The sequence below is a fragment of the Branchiostoma lanceolatum genome, chromosome 4 (assembly GCF_035083965.1).
Source record: "Branchiostoma lanceolatum isolate klBraLanc5 chromosome 4, klBraLanc5.hap2, whole genome shotgun sequence".
Classification (NCBI taxonomy): domain Eukaryota; kingdom Metazoa; phylum Chordata; class Leptocardii; order Amphioxiformes; family Branchiostomatidae; genus Branchiostoma; species Branchiostoma lanceolatum.
The window spans coordinates 8,239,644-8,263,149 of record NC_089725.1 but is presented as its reverse complement, the minus strand read 5'-3'; the positions used below and the strand labels follow the sequence as shown (position 1 = coordinate 8,263,149).

The following is a 23,506-nucleotide window of genomic DNA, read 5'->3' as shown; positions in this document are numbered from 1 at the left end:
GTGTCCTATCCAAGTCCTCCAAACACGAGCTCATCTCCGCCCCCACCAACTTCAACCACGTCTTCCACGTGGGGCCGGGGGAAGGCCTGGACGACCTGACCGATTTCCCAGTGGTAGGGCAACGCCACGCACTCGCACCCTCCCACAACCCGTTTCCCCCTCGTAGTGCCAATGTTTCCCACAGTTTGTACTGACTTGTGCACTGTCTCTGCTGGGTTAAGCTGCCATTTCGGAGCAAAAGAATTCTATGTGTTCCAAAGTGATACCTTGTGGATTGAGCTGGTTACTTCTAGTCTACTGTTATGGGTTCTGTTTATTGTCTCAATCCCAGGTTCTAGAGTGTGTTTGTGTTTGTACAGAACCCAGCTAGCACATGATTCACATCCTGTGGGAAATGTTGTCTATGCTAGAGTTAGTTGTGACATGTCCATTCTTCTTGCCTAGAGAGGGAAGCGAAGCTTTAAAAAGTCTACTGGTCCAGGCAAGGGCTCCCCGCTACTGTCCCATCACGTGAGACTTCTCTACATTTTGCTGGCTGGTTCTGGTGAAGCTACGCTTGTAGCATGGATTCTTCTGTTTTGTAGATCAAGCACAAAAGGCTCTATAAGGCTTTGCATAATTGCTAAGCTTTCATTTCCTAATCCTTCTTTTACATGTTGTGAAAAGTTGCGCTAACAAAATTGATATGATAACTTTTCAAACACTAAACTTTGTTGTACTCCTTTATCAGTTTCCTGGATGGCTTTTTCTAGTCTAATTTCTTTAAAATGTCATGAATTGTGATTACCAGAACACAGATGGTACAATGAATTAAAAAAAATAATAAATTATAAATCAATTCCCCTTAATCACCCTCAGTGCACGTATTGCATTTTCATACTGAATGACTAGATATCAACACCTTTTGGCAAAACATACTATTCAATTGTTTTACTTTGGATTTTTTCGTGCATAAACTTTTTTGAAGAGAAAAGTAACCATCTGTTTCATTGCGAAATTTTTAGAACTTTCCTTGTCATCAAATAGTGTGAAATATAAATCGTTTCAGAGACATGTTTAGCAGGAATGAGTCAAAGCCATAGACACATCAAATGAGAGAAAATCGAGACTGCAAGATCTTGTTAATTCTGAAGTTTCAAGAATGCAAATTCTTAAGAAAATAGCCAGCCAGCCAGATTCAAGCCATCACGTATCCTTCTGGTTCCTTAAAGTAAAACACCATCCATACCTGTACCTGCCCATCTGTGATGATCCTTCCTTTTCTCCAGACTGTACAGCCACGTCTACCGGAGAGCGAGAGTCGGTCTGGGATGGACCGCGTGAAGAGTCTGTTCCACCCCGCTCCGGCCGTGCCTCCGCCGCCTGCCCCAACCGTGCCGCAGCGCTCCCACACCATGCCGTACCGCGCCGGCTCGGCAAGTGGCTTCACGCACGAACACAACGGGAACGTCCTGAGTAGGAAGGACTCTCCGGGCGGCTACAGCGGCCACAGTCAGCGTGCCATGCAGTCTCCCGACGGGTCCGTGTCTTCCATGGAGTCAGAGAGACAGAGGACCAGCATACAGTATCTACAGGAGTACGAGCGGGAGGACTCAGACTCACCCAGACACTCCATAGGCACAGGTGGGTGTCCAGCAGTCATAATCTCCATGAAAAATGGAGATATAGTTTTGGGTGTGTCTGTCTGTCTGTCTGTTTGTGTTTCCGCACTTCTGTAGTCAGCATAACTCAAGAACCTCATGATGGATTACAATGATATTTGGTATGTGGACGGGAGTTGTGAAGCCGAAATTCAAGGTCGATTTTGGGCCCCCTGGTATATGACCTTGGTACTGCAGCACAGCTTCGATTTTTGTATCTTTTGACCTGGATGTGCTGTGGTCTTGATTTGTAGGTGGCAGATATATAGCTTGTGATGTAATAAAGAAGTGGTGTAGGTTTGGTGGCAAAAGTGCCAGAATTCATCCAAGTGGAAAATGATAGGACTGACAATATTGCAACATGTCTAAGTTAGATAAAGGTGTTTATGACCAAGCATATATTATGCAAATGTGTAAGTCATTTGCATAAACAGAATAGTTCATGGAGATATGAGGTCGCGGAACTCTTGTTAATAGCTGTCTCAGGGCTGTCTCTAGCATTGAATGTTTTTCTGTCCCACTCATTCATTGTTTGGGATCCCATGCTGTTGCTTTATTTGAATGTGTCATTTTAAGCTTACAAAAATACATTCTTATCATGAAGTTCAGATTTTTTGGACAGACAGGGTGAAATTTTTGTCTGTCCCGGCCCAACAAGCAGATTTGCATCCTGGGACGGAAGGACAGGTCCTGGAGAAAGCCCTGAGCTGTATACTGTAGGAGCCTGCATTCCTCTTGTTCCAACATCCCATGTCCTAGTGCATAAGGTACACATTATTATTCTTCCTTGTGTAATCCCCTGTAATCTGTGCTGTTTTCCAGGTTCCAACAACAGCTCCAACCTGAGCAGCCCCCCCAGCCCACAGTCCCCCCGCAGGATAAGCTACACAGACCCTGGTGGAGACCAGCCACCCCCCTGGGGACGCCCCGGGGGTGACCAGCCCCCACCCTGGGGAAGTGCATCCGACGCGTAAATGTGACTGCAGTGCTGTGCTATAAAACCAAGTGCCATCCAGTGTGCATGTGACTGTAGCCAACCACGGTGGTCCCACCATAGCCTCTCTCAGGGCAGCACAGCTTATCCAGCCAACCTGCCCCCCTCCCCCCAGTCATAACCTTAGCAAATATTACGCACTTGTATAAATATCAGGACTGGTGGAAGAACGACCGACACCAGAACGTAGCGTACGATCGTCTTCTGTAGTGGTTTTGTTCCATTTTGGCTTGTGGCTTGGGGAGATCTGGTGTTCTTCCCGAAGTTTAGCGATAGAAGTCATCCACATTTATAAGAATCGCCAACAAATAACCCCCGGCACCAGTTTGTTGCTCTCAGAATCTTTTGCCAAAACAGTGTCTGATTGCTTCATAGCTTTTTAATCCACAAATGATATCAATGTTTTTATTATAGGCAAATATCATAAATAGTCTATGGTGTTAGAATATACTCCCGGGGTCATTACTCAATTAAGAATTTAAAAAGAGAAAAAAGATAAGATGTAGTTAGGATAGTGCAGCCTTCGATGCCATGCGGACTTCCATGAGTATGTAGGTCCTAGGGGAAGCGTAGCTGACTGAATGTACTGCTGTTCAGTGGGAGGAGTCTGTAAATAACAAGTACACGTATGGCACATGCTCTGTACAGGCCACATATAGCCATGTCATCATGCAGTGATATAATACACATCATCGTCCAAACACTAGTAGGTCTAGATTGGTCCAAAATACTTTTAGGGAGACCGTCGTAAGATCTCAGGATGTTTGGAAAACATAAGAAGAGAACCTAGCGTTGAGGTAATTTTCAATCAAAGGTGGAGGTAGCCAGAATGATATGATCAGGGATATAGAATACATGTACTTGATGGGAAAATTTATGTTCTGAGACGTAACAGTCCGGAATAACAGGTGAATAGCAACCTGGACATATAGCTTTACACATGTATGCACTAAGGCTTTTAGCAATTTTATTGAAAAAAAAATTTTTTGTCATCAATGGTGATTGATTATGGCAGCATTGCATGCAACATGTATGAATTACAATTTTCTATTGGTTTTATGCAAAAACGTCCTTCGAGACTTCGTACTGTGATCCTTGTATCTTGAAGCAACCCAAGTGAGAAAGGCTAGACCGAAACATCTGACCAGTAGAATTGTCAGGTAGACATATAATGTATGATTATGTAATGTTGCTGGTGACCCCATGAATAATGTATACTATTATTTGCAATAATCAGTTCAAATAGCAGATACCTAAAAAAACCTACATGTAATATTTTGTCTTCCACCCTTTTTCATGTGTAAATGTGTGCTTTGATTGACCGTTGTGTACTTTTTGTGAATAATACGGCATTGATGTTAAATATTGCTGTAGATGAAGAAATCAAGACTGCAGGAAAATTTTTTACTTCGACATCACAACCGTTAGTAGCTTAACATGTTTCAGCCAACTTGCTTCACCCCATATATAGTCGTTTTGTTCTTATTCTGGAAAACTGTAGCAACCAGAAATAGGACAAAAACAGGACTTAAAGTAGCACACAATCCAGATGACGAGAAGCAGTTGCATGTGTAAGAGGTCACGCAGTCTTTTGTATAATATTCTTGTATATGTACAAATATGAAATACATCATGGCAATGTGTTACAACCACTGGTGGGTCCATCTGTTCTTTGTCGTTGTCCCTCTATCTTTTTTTTTTACTTCCTTGTGTATGAAACATTGTAGGCTAAACTGTTATATCCATCTGGACCACTTTATGATCTACAATAAAGGAAAAAAATTGCAATACATGTGTTGTAGATCGTACATTCTTTGTACACTAGAGCAACTTGAGACAATTAAGTTGAGGGAATTAAGCAAAGTGGTAATTGCCAGTGATGCATTTGGCAATAGTTAAAATGTCCTTTTTTTTCATGATTTGCTACAATGTACACACAAAATATCTTGGTATCATATGTGATATTCTACCTCTTTAGGTGAGGTTTGACCGTTTGAGGCAAGAATCATAGATATACTCCAACTTGCTTCCAGCACTGAATACAAGATGCTAATCTATCTTACATGTAGTTAAAGGATTAGTAGACACATTTCCACCACTCTGGACATTGTCTTTATGACTCCACTTAAAAGTATAATTACCTTTGCTACTGACGTTTTCGATTTGTTGACAGCATAACTTGGAAAACTGTTGACAAACCTTCATGATATTTGGTCGGTGTCTAAGGACAAGTTCAATCATGGACCCCCTAGCAGCTTTCTATTGTACTGCAGCAGAACTTTCCATTCTCACTAACAGATACTACGTGGTTCACTGTTTACACGCTTGAGCTCAAAAGCTTATAATGCATCCCAGAATGTTATGTACAAGGCTAAATAGCTATCATAATCCTGGGAATAGCATTCTGTTTTGAGCATCATCATACTAGTGTCAATCGCCCCAAACTATGGACCCACACCCTTAGAGGCAACCAAAGCAATATTAGGGCCCAACACATGGAAATAAACAAAAATGCTGAAATCTTAATGGTACTAACACTATTTAGTACATTTGCGTAATAATTTCATGCTTTGACCATTTGAAAACCACGCAAAAACGTGCCGTACTATGATCCCCATAGTTTCGCGAGCCTACAAAAACCCCGGCGACGATTGTCAGTTCTCACATCACAACGACGTTGTATTTTTGCATCATGGACGTCGCTATACATTGTGATAGTGTTGTTTGAACTAATCATGTACATGTGTAAAGAAATGACTAAATAAACTGACTTTCAAAATCCGATTTTCGGGCCCTAATATTGCTTGGGTTTCCTTTAATTTAACAACGGGCTATGGAGGCAATGATAGAACCAGGAGCAGCTCGCTCATCATTACTTGGACAGTAACGTCAACAGAGCTTGGTCGCCCTCAATTAGTAAACGTTGTCTTACAACTGTTTCCGTGGGACACATGCTGCTTAAACGACGAAAGCCTTCCGCAAGTTTTACACCCTTGTTAGTGAGGTGGTAGTGTGTGGGTTTCCTTCAGCAGGCGTCGTCTATCCAGTTGTGGACCCGCCGGGTTTCCCAGGGTCTGGCGCTCTTCCCCTCCTTCTGTCTCCGGCCCTGGTCTACCAGCTGCTGCCGCTCCGCCCGGCGCTCCGCCATCAGAACGTACCAGCGGTAAGTCTGCACAAGACAGGAATGTACTGGTTTATCGTACCCTAACCCTACGGCTAACCCTCCGCCATCAGAACGTACCAGCGGTAAGTCTACACAAGACAGGAATATACTGGTTTATCGTTACTCTCCAAGCAGAGGAGTGGGTCTGGCAGGTTTTTGACGTGTTTTTAGGCGTTTTTGTCGGGCTTTCTACTTTGTCATGGTTTTCTTGTCTCTATAACCCACACAGAATTCGAACGTACCAGTGGTATTAAAGTCTTCACTAGACAGCTAGGAACATTTATCTTAAAGTACAGCCAATATTGTAGGTACCCATTTGAGTAGTGAGGCTGCTGTAGGGCCTTTTAACAGTATCGTTTTAACGTGCTCGAGGCACTCCTCGATCACGCGACCCCCATTTTACGTTCCTTCCGAAAGACGAATGAAGCGCCAGCCAGGATGCCCTTCCCCGGATTCGAATCGGGGTCTCCCAGTTACCAACTACAGACGAAGCCACTTAATTGCACCTCGGATAAACGCACATTCCATTTAATTGCACCGAATCCCAATATCCAAAACCGGTTCCCATTCACTGCTTTGTTAGTGACTCCGCATATCTGCACCGCGCATGGTCACTGCGCATGGTCACATGCCGGGTAACTGCACCATTTAAAAAAATCCTCGACAAGTTAACTGAAAAGGTGCGCTAAAATCGGCAAACGCGGTACAAATCAGCCGATACCTGCCGGTGTAGAGTAGAGTAGATCCTTTCGGCCAGGTAGAAAGGTCATATTCCAATTTAGGTCGCTCATCTGTTTACTGGATCGTGATTCTAAAGGCGCAATACCGCCAATATGTTTAAAACTGTTTTGAGTAACAAAAGAAGGCGGTCTCCATTGACAGTTACGTTGATAGGAATTGTATGGGAGGTCCCGGGCGGGTCACCCGTAATCAGTAACCAAGTTTTAGTTTCAATTCCTAGTTTCATGGCAGTTACGTAAATCGACAACTGCACTCTATGTAATGTAACATAGAAACTGTTATCCAATGAGTGGCATGGCGATGTTTCAGAATGCCTCCCCTGTAACATTACGTGTGTTGTAATTCGGTAGATCGCATGGAAAAATGAAAGAATGCAAAATCAAAACAGGTTCGTAGTCATTACTTTATTTTCAGCAATGGACCAATAAATAAAGTTAATAACTGAATAATTTCGTCTGTTTTTACCATGGTGGTGCGGTCCAGCTGGGCATTTCGCATAATTGCACCAGCCGGATAATTGCACCAATACCGCTGACAAATGGGTGGTGCAGTTAAGCGGATTCTACTGTATTGGAACCAGGAGCTCAACTGTGACGCTGCTACCGTACTCGACCGCTCGAAATTGAGAGTCAATCCACAAGGTTACAATTGCCATATAAAAAAATCACATTGAAAAACCCACACTTGCACACGTGGCAATGGTTGTACAGTTGTCATGATATACTGACTCCAATTGTATACATCAGAATCAGGTTTTACGTCAAAGTCTGACTGACCTGTAACATCAGCACCAGGATGTTCTTGGCCGTGAAGAAGATCATCATCTGGTGCACGGAGTTGTACTGGATCATCAGGAACAGGCGGACCACCAGGAACGGCAGATCCTGCATCAGCATGGCCACTAGGATGGACCAGACCTGTGGGAGAAGAACTCATTACAAATCCACCACGGGTAGCGCATTGGTTCTTCACCAAGGAAGGATTCAACAGAAGATTAGGAACACATATCGCTCGTTCTCATTTAAATGTACACGTTTTGTAACTAACCTTTTGAAGTAAGACGTTCCTGACATTAAGATATGCCACATATAAGGTGCCAAACTGTCGTTTTTGTGACGACTTACAACTTTTCTGGCTTTTAGAAACGACAGTTTATCACCTTATATGTGGTATATCTTGATGTCAGGAACGTCTTACTTTAAACGGTAACGGAATTGAAGTAACAAAATGTGAACATTTAAATGAGAACGAGCGATATGTCCCGTTTCCTGACAGCCGGCTCAGTCCAGAATCAACGTTTTATCTCTCGGTGTCGCAACATTCAAAGCCCCTACCCTTGTCTTTTGACATTGCGGCAAAGAGCAGAGGTTGGAGAATAATATATTAGAAACACACAAAACTTGGTCAACAGACGTCATAGCACCGTTGGTTCTCTACTGACGTCACGGGCATGTAAGGTCACGTGACTATGAGTGGTCCAGAACCATCTCTGAAGGCCGAAGCATCGGTTACGAATTCGGTAAGTTTAAAGTTAGACCACGTCGCCTACCTACACAGATGGACTTCCTTTCGAAACGAACAGGATGCTGCATAGAATAGAACATAGAAAAATAGAATACCATACGAGTAGAGAAGAAAAGAACAGAGCAGAATAGAGTGCATTTGAATAGAATAGAACAGAATAGAATAGAATAGAACAGAATAAAACAGAATTGGACAGAATAGATCAGAACAGAACAGAATAGAATAAAGTAGAATAAAACAGACTGACTTATAAGAATAGAATAGAATGGAGTAGAATAGAATGGAATGGAATGTACAGTAGAGTACAGTAGAGTACAGTAGAGTACAGTACAGTAGAATAGCATATAATAGCATATAATAGAATAGAATGATATAATGTAATATAGAATAGAATAGGATAGAATAGAATAGAATAGAATAGACCGTCTCTACCTCGGACTCGCAGCACCCGTGCAGGTTGATGCGGTCCAGTTTGGTGTCCTCCACGACCTGTCCAGTCTTGGTGGCGGTGAGGACCAGTGTGAACTGGATCAGGCTCCAGGTCCAGAACACCATCACCATGACGATCAGTCCCTCGTTACACTTCACCGCGTCCTCTTTCACCGACTCCAGCTGAAACTCTGAAGGGCACCAATAGTTAGTCTACTATGTGTTTCTTTTCAAGAAGACATCTTATGGAACACCAAATATCGTTCGTAGGTAAAGCCCCCCTCTCACTGGACCCGCGGCACGCTGGCGGCGTCGCTGCGGCCGATCGAATTGAACTCAATGAATTTCATCGACAAAAAACGAATCTTTTTAAGCTTTGTGTGTTTTGTTACTCCGGGAAGGAGGATGACCTCCTTCTGGGAGTATTGGGAATGCATTTGTTTGCGCGTTCGCAGCTATAACTCACGATCCCGTTGTCGCATTGGTGTGTAACTTGGCATATCGTTTGCCTGGTTCGGCGTGGTGATGCACAACAGCTTTGTTACACCATAACTACTTTAAACGTCAATCCAATATCGTAATTGCACCCCTATAATTAATGCTATGTCCCACTGCCCTGCCATAGGGACCATGTTATAATCCGTTATGCATGACTGGAATACTTCAGGCAGATACGGGGTAAAAATCTTCCTTACTTGCTGTGATCGTATAGTCACTGTTACATTGAAAAATAGACAACGTGCATCACCACACGCAACCTAGCAAACGATATACCAAGTTACATACCAATGCGGCAACGGGAATTGTGAGTTTTAGCTGCGAACATGTGCAGAGTGACCTCCAGTCTGTGTATTAAGTATGCGGTGTCCACTCGCAACTCGCATACAGTATGTGCGCACGGGACGGACGATGCACTTTTACGCACAGTGTGAAAATGGCAAATCTCTGGACCTTCAAACTTACCACACTTGTAGTTTATAATACGGAGGCTGTGACAATGTAAAAAGTTTACGCAGGGGATGAAAGATTGTTGAGAAATATCTCTCAGAAAAGTGCGCGCGCCAGTGTCACTTCCGGGTGGTTAGATCCGGTGACCTTTGACCTTCGTGAAATGTTACGATAATATAAAATTAGCCTTTTTTATTGCAAATAGCTTGACAGCTATAGACCAGGCCGGCCTGCAATAAATTGTGGAAAGAGGATTTACTGCATATTTGTGATTTCTGATACATCTTAGTTGTAAGGCTGAATGGTTCGTTGATAATTGAAAAGGGGCCATCTAGATCTAACTTTGTGACTTTTCCCGGAATTTCTAGATCCCATCTGTGCCATGCTGTAAAAACATACTTTTCAGCAGGTTGACCACTCCTGTATTGAAAGAAAAAGATAAACAAACACTTTTTCTTTACTTGCTCTAAAACACTACTTGGACTGTGCAGAGATGCAATTTGTGTGGGTCAATACTTGTACATACTATAAATACTTCACGGAGAATTGTGCCCTACGGACTCTTGTTGTCTTTTTGTTCATACTTGTATGTTTTGAATGATATTCCCATTATAAAGTCAAGGGTTACACAGTTTAGGACGCAGCGACGCCACCAGCGTGCCGCGGGTCCTTTGATCGGATTATAATAATGATAATCGTTAAATTCGGAGTAGGTCGTTCTCTAAGGAAGTAAAGTATGATACTCGTTTGATAGCTGATGTTGCCACATAGACGTCTTTACGTGTACGGCTCGCATTTTTTTAGCAAAGCTTCTTCATTTTTCTTCAACGTGCAGAAATCTAACGCCGGAGGCAGAAGGTCTGTGGTATGTATTTTGACGTGATAGCCATTCTGGTGTGGTAGCTTTATACCAGCCTTCGAGGTATCGCCCTCTAAATGAATGACTGTAAATGCATGTAAGTTCGCGTGGTTTTATTTCGCGCTGAGGGGAAAATGGAGTGTTTGCGGTGGTTCTAAGATCGCAGTAGTGCTATAGTCACATACTACTACAGTATTGGACAAAAATGTTCGCGGTGGTTTTAAGTTTGCGTTGAAACGGTCGCCGCGAAAACAGCGAATATAAAACCACCGCGAACGTTTCAGCATTTACAGTATCATATCGTTGTAACGTTAGTTATGTACAATAATGATTTCCACTGACCGAGGATGTCTGCAGCTATGCCGAAGTACACGAGTAGCAGCTGTGACAGCTGGTCCCGGGACACGTCTCCTGGCTTGGGCAGCATCCAGCGACCCAGGATTAAAATACACAACATGGTCTGATGCAGGGCCAGCACCCAGGCCGAGTCGCCCAGGGGGAAGACCTGTCCGAGGAAAACACAGACGACTCAAACTCCGCTGCAGTACCTTAGGTACCCGCTAGCAGGCCCATCGTCATTTCACACAGGCCCATCGTCATTACTGCACAAAACTGGTTTGTTACGCCCCAAACGGTTATGTCAAACAGAAAAACAAACAAACGAACAAACAAACAGTGACATGTGATACATAAGCGATAACGATATTTTTGGTTTGTTTGGTTTGCTTGTTTAGAAAACAGCACAGAGATTTAAAAAAAAAAAAATTCCGATGATGATCGCTGCATGCTTTCTATAAGCCAAAACAAAAATGGCCTAACATACGCAATGCTAAGTGAACAATTTCTTACACTGTAACTCAATTAACACCAATCTTGTGACCATTGTTGGAAGCACCAAAACTTGCTCTTTAAGCATGGCAAATTTCATGGACCTGCAGTCAACCACCTTTCGGCTATGAGCATCAAAGTAGAGCCTACTAGAGGGGTAGTTTCACGGGAGAGGCGCGTTGCGTCGTTTTCGCTGTTTGATAAAATAAGCGTGTTCCAGAGCATTGGCCCTTCGACTGTCTTATCTCTATTTGGCCAACTCAACCTACTTGGTCAACTATAATCGACTTAACCAAAATAGATCTAGACTTACTGACAGAACTAAAGACAATATACGTAGATGTTGCGTTAATGGCAACTTGAACAACGAATTAGGGCTTCCCAGATTCAAGAGACATACTGTAGCGATTTAATTATATGGATGACATCCTCTGGGCACTGCACAGTTGATGCGAGCATGCGAAAAGATTAAATGTTGGGCCAAAAAAGTTGTTTTCATTATGAAATCCAAGGGGTCAAAAAAGGTTTTAAGAAATGACCGAACTTACAAAACATGGTATACCAAACCATATATATTTACTCCGGGAACGCCTTCTGGGAGTAATGGAAATGCTTTTGTTTGCGCGTTCACAGCTATAACTCACGATCACGTTGTCGCATTGGTGTGTAACTTGGCATATCGTTTGTCTGGTTGGGCGTGGTGATGCACGATGTCTTTGTTACACCATAAGTTGCATAACTACTTTTATCGTCAGTGCAATATCGTAATTGCACCCCTATAATTAATGGCATGTGCCACTACCCTGCCATAGACACCATTCTATAATCCGTTCTTGACTAGGATACTTAAGGCAGATACGGGGTATGTATCTTCCCTACTTGCTGTGATCGTATAGTCACTGTTACATTGTAAAAAAGACAATGTGCATCATCACACGCGACCTAGCAAACGATATGCCAAGTTACATACCAATGCGGCAACGGGAATTGTGAGTTTTAGCTGCGAACATGTGCAGAGTGACCTCCTGTCTGTATAATAAGTATGCCGTGTCCAGTCGCAGCTCGCATGCTAGTATCACCTCCTTGCTAGTATGAGCGCACGGGACGAACGGTGCACTTTTACGCACAGTCACAGTGTGAAAATGGGAAATCCCTGGACGTTCAAACTTACCACACGTGTAGTTTTTGTAATACGGGGGCTGTGACAATGTAAAAAGTTAACGCAGGGGATGAAAGATTGTTGAGATACGTTTCTCAGAAAAGTGGCCGCCGGCTGAGGCCAGTGTCACTTCCGGGTGGTTTCACAGGATTGAGAGATCCGGTGACCTTTGACCTTCGTGAAATGTTACGATAATACAAATTAGCCTTTCTTTATTCCAAGTAGGTTGATAGCTATAGATCAGGCAAGCCTGCAATGAATTGTGGAAAGAGAATTTACTGCATATTTGTGATTTCTGAAACATCTTAGTTGTAAGGCTGAATGGTTCCTTGATAATCTTCTAGATCTAAATCTAAATCTAGATCTAAATTTGTGACTTTTCCCGGATCCTATCTGGGCCATGCTGTAAAAACGTACTTTTCAGTAGGTTGACCTCTCCTGTATTGAAAGGAAAAGATAAATAAACACTTTTTCTTTACTTGTTATAAAACACTACTTGGACTGTGCAGAGATGCAATTTGTGTGGGTCAATACTTTTAATCAAGGAGGTTCTTTAATTACCGCTTATCAAAAATGCACTTTTCACACATAGCTCCACATACAACCCACGATTCCGCTGCTAGCTGCATAGGTACTTAAGTGTCACAAGATGATATAGGACTGGCGGTTCTAATCGAGAAATAGTGCTTCATGATAAAAATGACATAAAATGGACAAAATCATTAAAGTCTGGGGCCATTATTAACAATTATCCAGTATAATGGCCCATCCCTACACAATTAATCGCCAAATACAACAAAATAAACCAGGATAGTAATTGTTTGTGATTTCACACCTTACATCAAGATCCATTTCATGCATCTATCTTACAACTGAGCAGGTCACTTGCAAAGGAAAGTAACAAACACCTCACCCACAATGTACACACTATAAATACTTCACGGAGAGTTGTGTCCTACGGACTCTTGTTTTATTTTGGTTCTTTCATATTTTCTTGGAAGACTTTAACAGTTTTTCAAGAAAATATGAAAGAACCAAAATAAATAAAAAATGTGTTGTTTGGTATACCGTGGTGGAAAACTTAACTCAGATCTCGAAGTACAGTACAGTTGTGCAAGGACAGAATTAGTTAATCTTTACGATGGGAAAAGAGGCATAGAATGACATCCATTTTCCGATATTTTGTTTTTAATTTTTGCATATACTTGACATGATTGATGCCCGCGCGGATGTCATCCATGTAGCGTGGCCTAACCGTGGTCTGTCCTGGCGGGGTTCCTTACGTTCGGCGCCGTTACCGAGGTGCAGGCATCTCGCTGTCTCGGCACGAAAGCACCTCGCGGGACGGAGGGATTCAAACTTCTCGCGCGAGCACCACCAATAGCCGGTCCCTAACAGCTAGTCATTTCGAAAACCTTTGACACACTTGTTTGATTAGTATATCGTCTTCCTGGTCCTTCCCCAGGAAATTCTTTATCTGTCGTTAAATTGAGTTACCTCCTTTTACAATGGATTCAAGGGCAACGACCCGCACTGCTTGAAGTAATGCGCAAATGGCCCGAAAATGCCCGAGTATGAAACTAGCCCAGGTGGAACAAAACAACACACTAAACTGGTTTTTGTATCCCAGCAACAGAGAAACCCGGCGGGCAGGTAGCCGGTGCAACATAAACACACCTTCTGTCGTCTGAAATCAAATTACATCAAAGAGAGCTACAAATCTAACCACTGTTCAACGGAACCTCGGTGTATTGGGGAGGGAACTGGAAAATTGGATGAGCAAGCTGCCGTGACCTGCATATAGGGAGGAGCTGCCCATACTGTTTCTACTGTGTTCTTTCTTTCACTGATTTCTGCATCAGCACGGTTTTTTGGTACTTTTACCGTATTTGATTTAACTGTATTGAATTGCAGAAATCATAACTTTTGTTCAATAAATTCTATAGATTTCGGTTAGTTGACGGATGTAATAGTGTCCTTGATATAGATAATTGAAATTAGAAAATTTACATACAACACGCACGCATGTGTATGTATGCCTATTCACACACACACATGAACGTACACACACAATGTCATTGTGTGTACAAACACATACGTACGCATACAAACAAGTACACACATGCACGCGCACGCACAGACACACACACTCAAGCACACACCATGACGCACGCACGCACACACACACACACAGTCACTCAAGCACACACACCTGTTTCTCCCTCTCAACCCATTGAAAAATTGTCACAAAAAACAGCAGGTTAAATTTGAAACGTCCAACCCAACGTTCCGACAAAGTTACGCGTCAGACGTACCACAACCGTGTGTTGCATGAAGCTTACACTAGTTACAGCTAGGGTCAGCGTTGTTTGCACTGATGGAATTAAGTCTACTTAGCGTTTTTTGTGTAAGACGTTCTCACCGGGAGGTTAAAGTTCAATGTCCTTCTTTACAATGTATCAGGGCAGGCTATGACATATGATCTATCCCGAAAGTTTCACAGAGAAAATATACTATATTCGCCGCAAATCGATCCATCGATCTTCCATGGATAACACATGACTAGATATTTCAAATGACATATCAAATATATATATATATATATCAAATAATGTTCAGACCTTAGAAACAACTAGTGTAAAGTATACGTTAAACTCAACATGCATGTTGATTCTTCCATATATATATATGCACTTGTTTGTATGTATAGATGTAAAAGACCGTACGAAAGTCGCTGTACTTTTGTTGTGTCAATATCCAATAAAGTTAGATTACATGAGTGTAACTGAAGTGACTACCCTAAAGATGGATGAATAAAAAGATTAATAATCATACCGAAAATAACGAGGGCGGCCCGTGGCCACTGCTGGCTGTGGTGTTGTGGGTGGCCGTGACAGTGTGGAGAGTTGTCTGTGCCGTCGTGACAGAAACGGTGCTATTTTCGTCAGTCTGTGAGAAGAACATGGGGCATTCCTCGGGACTCTTGAAGCGCTTGTACATGATGTCGAACTCCAGGACCCATAAGGAAGGGATGACCGACATTAGGTAGAATAACACGCTAGGACAGAACCTGGACACGGACAAAACATGTCAGTCATTTTTTTCTGAACAATATCGGTCAAGTTTTATGATCGTTTTTATGGGGGACAAACTTACTTGGGGACACTTGCGTGGGGAAATACTTTTACATGGGGGGCACTTGCATGGGGGACCCTTTTTCATGGGGGACGATTTTTCAGGGGGGGGGGCAATTTTCAAGGGAAACACTTTTACATCAGGGGCACTTGAACGGGGGACAATTTTTCATTGGGGACGATTTTTCAGGGGGGATAAATTTTACATCTTTACTTGGGGACACTTGCGTTGGGAAATACTTTTACATGGGGGACACTTGCATGGGGGACACTATTTCATGGGGGACGATTTTTCATGGGGGACAATCTTACTTAGGGACACTTGCGTTGGGAAATACTTTCACATGGGGGACACTTGCAAGGGGGACACTTTTTCATGGGGGACGATTTTTCATGGGGGACAATCTTACTTGGGGACACTTGCGTTGGGAAATACTTTTACATGGGGGACACTTGCATGGGGGCACTTTTTCATGGGGGACGATTTTTCATGGGGGACAATCTTATTTGGGGACACTTGCGTTGGGAAATACTTTTACATGGGGGACACTTGCATGGGGGCACTTTTTCATGGGGGACGATTTTTCATGGGGGACAATCTTACTTGGGGACACTTGCGTTGGGAAATACTTTCACATGGGGGACACTTGCAAGGGGGACACTTTTTCATGGGGGACGATTTTTCATGGGGGACAATCTTACTTGGGGACACTTGCGTTGGGAAATACTTTTACATGGGGGACACTTGCATGGGGGCACTTTTTCATGGGGGACGATTTTTCATGGGGGACAATCTTATTTGGGGACACTTGCGTTGGGAAATACTTTTACATGGGGGACACTTGCATGGGGGACACTTTTTCATGGGGGACGATTTTTCATGGGGGACAATCTTACTTGGGGACACTTGCGTTGGGAAATACTTTTACATGGGGGACACTTGCATGGGGGACGCTTTTTCATGGGGGACGATTTTTCAGAGGGGGGCAATTTTCAAGGGAAACACTTTCACATCGGAGACACTTGCACGGGGGACACTTTTTCATGGGGGACGATTTTTCATGGGGGACAAATTTTACATCTTTACTTGGGGACACTTGCGTTGGGAAATACTTTTACATGGGGGACACTTGCATGGGGGACACTTTTTCATGGGGGACGATTTTTCATGGGGGACAATCTTACTTGGGGACACTTGCGAGGGGAATACTTTTACATGGGGGACACTTGCATGGGGGCGATTTTTCATGGGGGACAATTTTTCATGAGGGACAATCTTACTTTGGGACACTTGCGAGGGGAATACTTTTACATGGGGGACACTTGCATGGGGGACACTTTTTCATGGGGGACGATTTTTCATGGGGGGGGGCAATTTTCATGGGAAACACTTTTACTTGGGGGGCACTTGCATTGGGAAATGCTTTTTCATGAGGGACAATGTTGTCACTTTATCATGGGTTGTTAACGCTATGATGATAAACGCACGAAGCTGTTCACCTTTCTTTCTGGTTGTTTAAAAGAATTTGATACATCCCATTCGATAGATAAAACTCAACTACATTCTAGGGGGAGATAACTCTTACTGTGTATACAAATAGGTCAATACGTCAAAGAATGTCTAGACCCTAAAACCAATTGTGTTTGATGATACGTTGGACTTAACATGTTAACATGTTGATTTACTCAAATCTATTCATATACATTTATGTATAGGCTAGTTCATTTGTATTCACTTGACCGTTTGTATGTATAGATGTAGCAGACCTTACGAAAGTCGCTATATTTTGTTGTGTCATTAAAGATTTCTATATTGCGACATCTGGAGCCTGGCGTGATTATTTGAACAGAAGGAGATTCTATCAAAACCTCATTGTTTGAACACAAGAGAGAGAGAGAGGGAGAGAGAGAGAGAGAGAGAGAGAGAGAGAGAGAGAGAGAGAGAGAGAGAGAGAGAGAGAGAGAGAGAGAGAGAGAGAGAGAGAGAGAGAGAGAGAGAGAGAGAGAGAGAGAGAGAGAGAGAGAGTACAAAGTAAACCATTAACGAACCAACCAAGCCTTCATCAATGGTCGGGAAGCTATGGTGGGCTATGTGTGACAGAGGCTTAAAGGACCATTCCACTACAGAAGTGGGTTTATATCATAATTCATCAGAGACTAAATTCTTATGCTTGAATCCAGTTTGTTTTGTCAAATTTACCATAAGTTGAAGCCTTAACGCAGGGCTTAGCGATGAAGCTCTTGAATTCCCCGAGGACCCTTAATATCCAACAATGGCAGAGTTCAATGTTTTATACATAAGTACCAAAATCTCTGTATCCCAAGACGCGTTAGTCTTCAAACTTTTTGTGTGCCTTCCTGAATGTGTGATAGCCACTCGACTACTTTTCTTAAGCCTATCGCGTCTACCGTTAGCGAGAAATCGTGCCAGAAATTGGCCATGCAAGAACACAAGAAGCGGGTCCGTATGGGGGTACATGGATTTGGAAAAGGATCATTGTCGAAAATACAGTCGGGTGCATTTGTATCCAGAACAATATGATTTGATTTTAAACGAATGCCTGCTTGTGTTTTTCTAACCTGGGGTGGGAGGTGGCTACGATATGTATTCTTGATTTACATCACAATCATTCTAGTTTTAGCTTTCAAGAGTCAAGACGCAGATCTGACCATTTCCACTCCAGCCCCTTCCTCTTCTTGATGGTGATGACGCCCTCTACCAGGAGGAAGTAGAGCGGCAGGCAGAAGAGCCAGAAGAGAGGCTGCCCGGTGTTCTCCTCCGTGCGCCAGATGGTGATGATGGCGTGGAGGCTGAAGAGCAGGCGGGTCAGGATGGCCTTGAAGATGTTGAAACTGGTGTTGATGACGTCCAGCATCTTCACGAAGAAGTCAGCGGCAGCCATGCGGAACGTGTGCCAACCTTCCGGGCTGAAACAGGGATCTTGGAATTACACCTAACTGTGATAACCATGTACTAATTTATTGATTAATCAACAAACAAATCAATCAATCAATCAATCAATCAATAGATAAATCAATCAATTATTTCATTTCATCTGTAGTGTGTTTGTTTATTTGATTGTCGTGTCATTAAATTTTTTTTTGTTAAAGCAAAACATCCAAATTTTTTCGTGCTGTACAAGTGACGTCATGTACAACTTGAGTTCACCGCAACTTTGTCCTGTCCATGTATTTTGTTCTCGAATTATAGATGAAAATAGAAATAGAAATAGAATAAAAAATAAGGACGGTGTTTGACTTGTCCAAACCCGCACAAATTCTATTCTATGTCGATTTCAATAGGATGTTTTGCTTTAACATATGTCGCTTGTCAAACAGCTGAGAGATAAACCTATACGAAAGTTTGATCTGATTTCAAGTAAAAAACACAATTGTTCAAAGAAGGAAAGAATACTAGCACGAAAGCCCATGACAAATACTCCACTAAACAACTGTTTTTTTCTGCAATGTCCATCTATCAGGTAATCCCTAGAATTTACTGTAGGGCTGTTTTATCATAGGGTTCGACCGGGAGCGTACAGATTGATGATAGAACTTAAATCATACTGACTCTACTTATGGCCCGAGAAAGAGATGTTGTTTTCATAGCGTGTTCTTAAACATGAAGACTGAAACAGAATTGAGAAGTTGTCAGCGGTCGCCGAAAATATGACCAACTCTTTCAATCTCCAACCAGATCCTTCGGTTTCAATCTCCAACCAGATCTTTCGGTAACCGTTTGGCCGTTAGTGTTTCTTACTCTCCAAGCAGAGGTTTCCGTGGGAGGGGGGGGGGGGGTGCTAGGAGTGGCCGCGAGTGGCCTGCCCCCCTCGCATACGACAAAATCGCGGCCATTACCCCCCCCCCCCCGAAACATCTGCTTGTTTCTGCTCATGGATACTGTCTTGCTAACCGAAAGATTGACTTGGAGATTATGATCCTAGCTCTGGAACTCCATCGAAGTTGGTTCATGCATTTAGTCACATGATCACGGCTAGAGTTGGTCGGTTACTCTGAAGAAGGCCGGGGACAAGATGAAAGATCTGCCATTTTCTTTTGTACCATATACAATAAGGTTGATGTTTATCACCAACACAGGTTGGATGGGCTTTCATGCTAGATTTTTTCGTTCTTTGAACGATTGACTCGTAACTAGCCTAACATGTTTTTCAGTGGGCATTTCTTAAAAGGTTATCTCACGTTTCCGTTTGCTCATTCCTAGACGAATCAAGATGGAATTTGATATAGATTTATTTTACATGGAATTGTAGTTGAAATATTTATGTTTCGCCAACGAAACATATTGTTTTTGTAAGGTTTCTTCTCCTTCTTCTTCTTCTTCTCCTGTCAAACCTTCAAATCGCTTCTTCTCGGTCGTCCGTCGACCAAATTAGCTGAAATTTGGTATGCAGGTAGAGTACGTGTATACCCCCAGACCCTTTTAAAATTTTTTTGATATAAGTTTTTAAAATGATTTTATGGAGGTTTTTTGGTCATTTTCAGACAAAAGTCGCACATGATGGCCTCCAGTGCCGTGGTGTTGAAACCTGAGGACCTGAAATTTGGTTTAGTTGTGCATTGGATATTTACCCAAAGGACCCCATTATTTTTTTTGGCATACACTACTTCAAAATGATTTATTTTGCAATTTTTTGATGCAATTTTTGCTTATTTTCTGTCGGGGCCAGCAAGAACTAGGTCATACTGTAACATAAGATAAAATAACCTAATTCGCATAATGTATGCATAAAGTTGTATGTCCCTTACCGTAAATGCTGTGGATGTCATCTTTGAGATGTAGGTACCTTTAGGAAAGGCGAACACACCAGGCCATAAATTATGCTAATGAGGACCCAATTTGCATAATCGCTGCATGAAATTGTATGTCCCTTACCGTAAAAGCTGCGGATGTCATCTTTGAAATGTAGGTACCTTTAGGAAAGGCGAACACACCTGGCCATAAATTATGCTAATGAGGACCTCATTTGCATGATTTATGCTTAAACTTGTAATTCCCTTACCGGAAAAGCTGCAGATGTCAGATTTGACATGTACGTACCGTTAGCAAAGGTGATCACACCTGACCATGAATTATGCTAATGAGGACCTCATTTGCATACTTCATGCATAAACTTGTATTTCCCTTACCGTGACAGCTGCGGATGTCATCTTTAACATGTAGGTACCATTAGGAAAGGTGAATGCACCTGGCCAAAAATTATGCTAATGAGGACCTCATTTACATAATTTGTGCTGAAACTTGTATTTCCCTTACCGTACAAGCTGCAGATGTCATATTTGAGATGTAGGTAGCTTTAGGAAAGGTGCACACGCCTGGCCATGACATATGCTAATGGGGACCTCACTTGCATAATTTATGCATGATGTTGTATTCCCCTTACTGTAAAAGCTGTGGATGTCATCTTGTACATGTAGGTACATGTAGGAAAGGTGAAAGCACCTGGACATAACTTATGCTCATGAGGACCTCATTTGCATAAATTATGCAGAAACTTGGATTTGCCCAGGAGTTATTTTGGGACAGCCCACTTCTTGCATGAGGAGTATGGGCGAAACATCCTGAATTTGCTCTTAAAGCAAATGACGGCCAGTCTAGTTACACCTATTTTTGTCATTCTATATGGGTTTAAGTTTGAACATTACTAAGCCGGGGATACCGGTGTAGCACCCTACATGACCAGATTGTAATAAGATTTTCCAGAGAACAAAGAGACGTTTCTACAGGCCTTTAACAAGGCATACCAGCAGTTCTAAAACACACGCCTTACAGGATTCCTCGAAGGACAAAGGTCACTCAAATGCACGGATTTGGATTGCTATATATAATTTCAGTATTTGCAAGAAATAGCAGTACATTGAAATATGATTTCCGTTCGTTTTGTGTGCGGTATGATAAAATTAGCCAAACATGTTTAATTTTGAACGCGAAAGTAGTGAAATAAAACCAAAATGATTAATCGCACGAGTTCGAATGGTTTAGAAGCCAGAGGAGTCATAGACCGCAATGTTGGCGTTTAATTTTCCTTACAACTGATTTTCCCACGTCCTGGATCAACCAGCAGCTTTCACCTAATCCACTTAGTGCTGACGTAATAATTGGTAACCTTAAATACCACCTTTAAGATCACACAAACGGCTCATAAGAAGGTGAAAATCCTGAGCAAAGAACGTTCAGAAATCAGCATTGAAAATTAGTACATGTAATTGTTTGTCTATGATTCTCAAAGCTATACATAGAGCGTAAATTCTTATCACCAAGACCACTTGTCTCAGCGAAATTTCTCCATAACTCAATAAAAAGACCACTTATTGTATGAAAGGACCCAGCCATTCAGACTGCCCGAATGTTTTGCTGTTACAGTACTTACCAATGGACGCTTCTACCGGGGGAAGGACCGGATCCTCTTCTCAGACTCGGCCTGGCGCGAGGTGGAGGGGCCGGCAGTGTCCGTTTAGATCGTATCGAGGACGCCGATTGAGGGTGAACGGAGATATTTCCCATGGAAATGTTGGCGTTCCTGTCCCCCATCTCGCCAGTCTTACCGTCTCGGGAGGTCGTCGAATTCCTCGACATACCTGTTTGTTCACTCCGATTGCGTACTAAGATCAAAGAGAAGTTTCCCTGCCGATGATTATCTACATTTCTCTCCGGTGAAAGTTATAAACATTACCATAGAAGTTCTAGTACTTTTCTGGTTGCGATGTAGACGATTTGCCAAACGTTAGTTGGAAGTGAACATACAGCACTCTATAACCTGCTCCTGACTACAGGCACGCAGGCGTGGACTGGAGCTTATTGTTACGTAGGCGGTTACCGTGGTGAGAAAGGAAACATGCGAGCAAAGTTCTCAGATTCCACCAAAACAGATCAATTAGTGTGGATGTGATCACGCTTGACCCGGCTATGAGTATTTGGCTCTGCTCTTTCGACTGCTAAGTGGGAGATTTTCATGGAAAGATGTAGATTGTGAGGTTTGAGCTTTGTCTCATCCAAAGTGTTGCCGCCGGCAAATATTCGTGACAGATATAGCTGTAACCAAAAAAACAACTACATGTAGTTCTGTCTTAGTTTGCACATTGTAAGGTTGTTATGCCTCTATTCTGGAAATCGAAGAAGGTCGCCGGAAAATATGACAAAGCATTTTCGGTGACAGTGATTCATGTGGCAGCCATGGCGTCTTGGTCCCCAAACAAATAATATTTGGTTCTTCAATGAAAGTTAGACATCCAGGTACATTTAAAGATACACAATACAAAAGTTACACAAGCGATTGGATAAATATTTATTTCTTTGTCTATTAAACTGAAGACCAGAGAACAAGGACGAGTTTTGACTTATTTCGTTACTTTGGGAAGAGAATATGTCAGAAAACGGCACATAAAATTTATATATATCCTAAAAAAATGTCGCCTAGAAACTCTCAAAAATGACTGAAATCACGAAAATACGTGGAAGTGGGGGGGGGTCTGTTTCACAGCTTGCAATATCTAACTTAAAACAGTTAACTATGATAAGTCAGATTCATCAGCATAATCATTATCATGTAGCTTTCAATGTCGCGATAAGTTTAGAACATATCGTTGCTATTATTAGATGTAGGATGTTGTATGTAGGCTTTTATACTTTCAAACGACTCGTTCCGTTTTGGGCATGGCGAATGTAGGCCTACTGACAACAGTTCCATTTTTATCTTATCCACAGCCCTCGAGAAGGATGTAGTTTATTGAATCAGCAAACAGAGACGGTGTAAACATCTAATTAACAACTATTACTTTGCCCCCAACGACTGTAGTGGAATCCAGGTGGACAAAACACACAGTCACACACCTCCCGCTGTGGGTCAAAGTTTACCGTGCTAGGTACTTCTCCCAGGGTGCAACTGGGTATAGGTCGTTTGCGGTCACGTGATTCTGATCGAGTCACAGTCCGCCATGTTGGTTTGCTAAACGGATATATCTGCTTTTTCATAGATTAATCACATTTGTTGAGCGATTGTGACATAACAGGTGTCAATCTGGGGACCAGACTAAGATTTGATCCACTCGCACCGGGAAGGCCCTCTACT

At 42.5% G+C, this 23,506-nt stretch overlaps 2 protein-coding genes across 16 annotated transcripts in view; one reads left to right on the top strand and one right to left on the bottom strand.

Moving 5' to 3' along the window:
- LOC136432412 (serine/threonine-protein kinase MRCK alpha-like) overlaps window positions 1–4,424 on the top strand; it is a 61,187-nt gene extending 56,763 nt beyond the window's left edge. For 11 of the 15 annotated variants that reach the window (XM_066423679.1, XM_066423666.1, XM_066423672.1 and 8 more), the window contains 3 exons: window positions 15–113; window positions 1,269–1,623; window positions 2,463–4,424. In XM_066423679.1, coding sequence (XP_066279776.1) covers window positions 15–113; window positions 1,269–1,623; window positions 2,463–2,614 — 606 coding nt within the window. In that variant the 3' untranslated portion in view covers window positions 2,615–4,424. Of the gene's footprint in view, window positions 1–14; window positions 114–444; window positions 511–1,268; window positions 1,624–2,462 lie in introns of all 15 variants that reach the window. The other 4 variants (XM_066423677.1, XM_066423676.1, XM_066423670.1 and 1 more) reach the window with 2 other exon arrangements.
- Window positions 4,425–5,088: 664 nt separating this feature from the next.
- On the bottom strand, window positions 5,089–22,317 carry LOC136432414 (transmembrane protein 26-like). Its single transcript, XM_066423680.1, has 7 exons — window positions 21,809–22,317; window positions 18,090–18,347; window positions 15,121–15,355; window positions 10,641–10,803; window positions 8,495–8,682; window positions 7,315–7,455; window positions 5,089–5,803 (listed from the first exon to the last, which is right to left on the bottom strand). The coding sequence occupies exons 1-7, from the start codon at window positions 22,012–22,014 to the stop codon at window positions 5,660–5,662; spliced, it is 1,335 nt and encodes a 444-aa protein (XP_066279777.1). The 5' UTR covers window positions 22,015–22,317; the 3' UTR covers window positions 5,089–5,659.
- Window positions 22,318–23,506: the final 1,189 nt, after the last annotated feature.

Coding starts and splice junctions, on each gene's coding strand:
- LOC136432414 (XM_066423680.1), bottom strand. CDS start 22,014: ATGTCGAGGAATTCGACGACCTCCCGAGACGGTAAGACTGGCGAGATG. Junction 8,683..10,640: donor CATAGCTGCAGACATCCTCG/GTCAGTGGAAAT, acceptor GGTGCCCTTCAG/AGTTTCAGCTGGAGTCGGTG. Junction 7,456..8,494: donor ACGGGTGCTGCGAGTCCGAG/GTAGAGACGGTC, acceptor CTTCTCCCACAG/GTCTGGTCCATCCTAGTGGC.